The following is a 5,725-nucleotide window of genomic DNA, read 5'->3' on the forward strand; positions in this document are numbered from 1 at the left end:
GAAAATGGTTTTGGAGAAATGGGTCTCTTTCAAGGTACAGTATGTCTTAAGCAATTGAAGCAAGGCTGCTGAAGTGTAAGCACCTGCTTTCGCATCTCGCATGCAGGGGCAGGGTGCTGATAATAAACAACTTGGCAGCTGTCTGCCTGTGACCTCATGCTTAATGCCCCTTGCAGGCTCCTGGCAGAGATCCAAGCTGGTGGACGCTTTCCGGTCTGGGCGTCTTTGGCTTGACATGACTTGAAGAGTCTGGTGGCAGCTTTCCAGGATCAGGCAACATAGACCAAAATGCTAAGTTGGGTCATGGATAGTAAAGGATAGAAGGCACATCTGACATCAGCCTACTACGGAAGAGGATTAGGGCCACTGGAAAAAAAAAAAAAAGAATTCTGACTTTAATCTCAGAATTCTGACTTTATTCTCAGAATTCTGACTTTTTTCTCAGAATTCTGACTTTAATCTCAGAATTCTGACTTTTTTCTCAGAATTCTGACTTTATTCTCAGAATTCTGAGATTAAAGTCAGAATTCTGACTTTAATCTCAGAATTTTGAGGTGGGCACCTGCAGGCTTCCAGCTTCGGTGACAGCGATGTGTCCAGTTTGGCAGGTGGAGAACTAATTCACTAAATATGGTGGATATAAGTGACTTTTTGCGTGGCCGAGGGGTCCCCGAAGATGCTATTTTATTAATGGAAGAGCAGAAGGTGAGTAACAAAAAAGAGAAATAGTTTGGTGTCTCCTATTTTTACAGGAAAACAGTTACGGTACAGTTACGGTTAGCTGTTAGCATGCTTGTTAGCTTATAATGTTATATAGGAATGAACGTGTTTCACGATGTTACAGTATACTAGGTGAATTGACGTTTTAACTGTTGTTGATCGCAGGATCATCCCAGATGGGTTCGTTGCATTTTATTTTATTGTTCTACTATTTCAGAGTTTTTCAAGGCAGTTAAGCGGAGCTGTGTTACAGATGCTAGCCGCCTGCCAATATCACTGATATATTTGATGTGTACAAGTAAGTTACACTTAGTACAGCGGAGGAGAGAAGCTGTAATGAATGTTTATGCGGATATTTCACTCAGAAAAATGGGTGGCGTTCATACACAGCCCCGGTTGTTGTTCTGACGGTGGCCGACTGACGATCCCCTCACAACAGGTTAGCTAACACAAACTAATGTAGTGCATGTAACTGTGTATACGTTAGTGGTACAGTGTCGGAAGAAATGAGCAAACTGTTTATAATGTCAGAATGACATCATCTTTCTCCTATATATAAAAGTGCTGGCTGAGGAGCGCTGCCGGGTTGAACTTTGACCTCGGAGTGACGTGACGTTTGTTCGCACAACCAATAGAAGTGCAGAAAGTCGCAAATCAGGCATATTGTTCGCATAAACACAAAAATAAATAACGAAATAATCCCGATATTGTGCCAAAGACTGATTTACAATGTTACTTTGTGTTCTATGTGTAATACCTTTGCTTAAATGACTAAATGGACTGTGTATTTATGACTCTGCGTTATAGTCTTACATACATAAGTAACATTCATATGTACAGATAAAAATGTACAGAGCTATGTACACAAGCGTGTACACAAAAGTCTACTGCTGATCGAGCTGCTCAGTGGTCGTACAGTCTCATGCAGAGAGCGTGGAGGTGTTGTCCATGGTGGATGTTAGCTTAGACAACATCCTCTCCTCCCCAGTCTGCTCAGTGGACTTTAGCAGACCGCTAAAGCTGGCCCTCCCGACCAGTTTGTTAAGTTTCCCCCTGTCCCTCTCTGCCATTCCACCACTCCAGCAGACCACAACATAAAAGACAGCAGACGCCACCACAGTGTCGTAGAACATCCTTAGAAGACGTACTACCTACATCATAACCAATCAAGTCCCGCTTTTTTTTAAATACAGAAGAGGATTTATTATTTACTGAAAGGCTATGCCTTAGTTTGCTTCTTTCATTATTGTGTTTCGCCCTGCATAAAATAGATAGCTTTTCTGATAACTACAGTCAATACTCTCCTACTGGCATTAACGAGGCCTAAGAGGCTTAACTGTAATATTGCTTTGCAGCGTAAATGTTGCAGAAAATGACTGTCTTTTCTTTCTTCCTGTGTGCAGATTGACTGTGACGTCATAGCGCTGATGGATGACGCAACTTTGGCAAACTACATTCCCTCGTACGGAGACCGAATTGCCGTCTTCAATTTCTGCAAAAGCAAGCAACCACTGTCAAAAAGAAAACTAGGACTTCTGCAAAAACTTCGTGAGAAAATGAAAACCAGAAAAGAAAGTCCAAAGGAGAACACTTCACATACAGATGCAGGAATAAGACAGACAAAGAAGCAAAAAGCAACACGCAATGTTGAGATAGGATGGATACATTGTGATGGAAAAATAGCCAAACAGGTGAGAGCGAAGCAGGGAGGTGGCACTAGAAAAATTCAAATGGCCACTGATGCTGGATTAAAAGATATTCTTCAGGTAGGAAAGAAACTTTTTTTTCCTAATGGCATATCTCCTAAGGGATGTGAAACAGATTTTGAGTTTGAGGTTTGGGACTTTAAACAGAACCACCTTACTGATGATACCTGCCAGTCTATTGGCAATATGTATGAGGCAGCGAGACTGACAATGTTACGCTTCTACATTGCAACAAAACCAAAAGATCCTGAAGAAGATGCCAGCGAGATATCTGAAGTGGTGTTTGTCTCAGAAAGCAGTGGCAGTGATATTAATCCATTGCAAGTGGGGGAAGTCAGGGGTAATTTTGATGAAGTCATCGCTGGTTCAGAAATTTTAGATGATCCAGAAATTACTTTTGGTCCAATTTTTGATGCTGAAGAAGATACAGAAGACACATTAGTCTATGAGGGTTTTCTTGTACCCCTCAGTCCACCTAATTCAGAGAACATAATAACAATCACCATACGTCATACTGACACTTTACATGACATGATTACTGCTTTCTCTGATAAGGAGATTTTGACCAAAACACTGAATGTGAAGCGCATACTTCCAGACAACACAGAAGAACCAGGCACTGGATCAGGAATACTAAGAGATGTACTCACATGCTTCTGGCATGAATTTTATGAGCGATGCACCCTAGGTGCAACCATTAAAGTGCCATTCATTCGCCATGATTTTCCTGCTGAAAAATGGAAGGCAGTTGGGCGAATACTCCTGAAAGGTTACCAAGAATGTCAGTATTTTCCAAATAAACTTGCAATCCCTTTTATGGAACAAGTGCTTTTCAGTGGTGTTTACAGTGATCTTAAAGCACACTTTCTACAGTTTGTCAGCAGCCAAGAATGTGATGTTTTGATGGAAGCAGTAAAAGATTTCTCTGCAGTTGACTTGGATGATCTTGTGGAAATTCTTGACAGTTATGGCTGTAGAAAAAGAATCACTGCTGAGACTCTTCCTACAATCCTTGATGAAATAGCACACAAAGAGCTTGTCCAAAAACCAATGTTTGTTATTGACTGCTGGCGGGAGATCATCGACCCCCATATCTCCCTCAGTCCGGAGGGACTGACCAAGTTATTCTCTGAACTGCAACCAACTTCAAAAAAAGTGTGCCAGCTGCTGAAATTTGCTGTGGATTTGACTCCACAACAAAAAGAAGTGAAAAATCATCTCAAAAGATTCATCAGAGAGCTGGATAACATTAAACTTCAGAAATTTATGCGTTTCTGCACCGGATCTGACCTTATAGTAACAAACAGTATTTATGTGGAATTTCAAGATATGACAGAGTTTACAAGAAGACCAGTCGGACGCACGTGTGGGAATGTTCTGCAGCTAGCTAACAGCTATGAAAACTTCCCAGATTTTCGTTCTGAATTTAATGCAGTTCTTGAAAGTAATGTCTGGGTGATGGACATTGTTTAGACTCTCACAGCAATGCGCTACATTTGAACTGCTCATGCACACTAGAGCATAACTGTAAAGAGATGTTAGGAATATGTATTTTTATGTATTTTGAACTTATACAGTATACTTTTTTTAATTAGAGAGAAGTTTCTCATCTCTGTTAGAAGTCTAGTTTTGGCTAATATTTCATTTTCTTTTATCATTTTGAGTTTTACATAATACAGTCACAAAACAAAACGAACAGGTACACTGTTTACTACCATATCCAGAGCTGTCTTCACCAAATCCAAGCTTTCCAGCTGTAAGACAGAAACCTTCAGCAAAAGCATGAAGAAAGATTACTTAAGATCTATAAACTATAATTAAACTGCTCTTAAACGTTCTTTAATGCACCATGTGTGGTGTGAGAGCTCAGCACAGTCAAATACTTTTGTAAGTAATTAGTAGAAAGACTAATTCATTCAGATGGTATTTTCTTATTAGGTCAGGGCTAAAACTGAACATAGTTATAACGTAAAAGTAATGCTGTTATGCAACACTGTATTGTAAAAGGAATAAGTACAATTTTATACTTTAGCATTTGTCATGTCTGAAAACATTTTGCTTTACAGTATATGCAATTTTTAGTTAAGGTAGGTTAAGGTATCAAAGTTTGGCATTTGTTGTTGATTACAAAGGTTCCATATAAAGTTGGTGAAAATATTTTTTTAAATTCCAGTATTTTCTTAATGTCATATTGTTTCTAAGCATACCTGTTATTCATCCATCAAATTGATTCAAGCTGCTTATAGGATTCAGTCTGTTTTGAAGATGGTTATTGATTACTGAGATCATAAATAAACACTGTACACTTCAGTGCAGTGGTCAAGTACTGTGATTATTCAGGCATCCTTTTGTAATGCCAAATTGTCATGTTCTCAGATATAGTATTAATCTTAACACCTGAAAAAATGTCTTGTTACTGCCAGAAATTATGCATTTTTATTTGTATGCATGTATGTTCTCAGTCATTCACACTTGTTTTTATTTCTATACCATAGATGACACTGAAGGAATATGTGATACCACAATAGCCAGTGTTCATGGTCTTTACAGTAAGTCACTGATGTATACTGATGCATAACAAGACTATATGAGATCTATAAGTTTGTTTTAAAAGTTGAGTCATTCTTGTTACAGGGCAGCTTATACGGTTATGAGTTTTAGCCATGTTATTGGCATTGGAAAGAACAGGTTTCTTGTAAACTTTTTCCAATAAAATGTTACTGTACACAGTACATTTGTATTGTTGTTTTGAATATGTTCATCAAACTCCATATCTATTTGAACATGCCAGAATTCAAGAGACTGCCACACATGAGCTCAGTAACATGGAAGAATACCATTTATTTTTAATTTCAAATATTTCATAAAGATACACAAATATAAATGTAAAACATGTTGCACTTAATGGGACAATAACTTGGTTCCACTTGCAGGAACTGTTTTGTTGCATTGTTGCTGGGATACTACAAATAAAAGTCAAAATATTTTTGGTATGTTTCTTATAATTTTAGGATTCATATCATGAAGGAGCCTTGTATACAACAGCTAACACTGAATCAGTATAGCAATGATTCGTGGTCATTTTACATGAAAAACCAGCTAAAATATCTTACAACTAACAGAAGTGAAATACATTAATAATTAAGTGATGGATCTTCATATGGGTAAATGATTATAATAGCTTTGCTTTAATATAATTGCACTAAAAGCTCCCCAAAAGGCATAACGACTTTAAATATTAACAATGATACGTTTATAGAAACATGCTGTTGTCAAGACCTAGAATTGTTAATGCTACT

General features: G+C 38.1%; 1 protein-coding gene across 1 annotated transcript; it reads left to right on the forward strand.

Annotated features, from left to right (window-relative positions):
- Positions 1-630: 630 nt before the first annotated feature.
- Positions 631-3,899, forward strand: LOC146626692 (uncharacterized). The gene is made up of 2 exons (XM_085360740.1): positions 631-705; positions 2,124-3,899. Exons 1-2 carry the CDS (start codon positions 631-633, stop codon positions 3,897-3,899), a joined length of 1,851 nt encoding a protein of 616 aa, XP_085216866.1.
- The last annotated feature ends 1,826 nt before the right edge of the window (positions 3,900-5,725 follow it).

Source organism: Diplotaxodon limnothrissa, linkage group LG8 (assembly GCF_057381915.1).
Source record: "Diplotaxodon limnothrissa isolate DT_005_m linkage group LG8, D_limnothrissa_male_GT1.1, whole genome shotgun sequence".
In the NCBI taxonomy this organism is placed as follows: Eukaryota; Metazoa; Chordata; class Actinopteri; order Cichliformes; family Cichlidae; genus Diplotaxodon; species Diplotaxodon limnothrissa.

Excerpts from the sequence above, each read along its gene's own strand:
- LOC146626692 (XM_085360740.1), top strand. The coding sequence starts at position 631 with ATGGTGGATATAAGTGACTTTTTGCGTGGCCGAGGGGTCCCCGAAGAT. Across the intron at positions 706-2,123 it reads TATTAATGGAAGAGCAGAAG|ATTGACTGTGACGTCATAGC; the intron begins GTGAGTAACAAA and ends TCCTGTGTGCAG.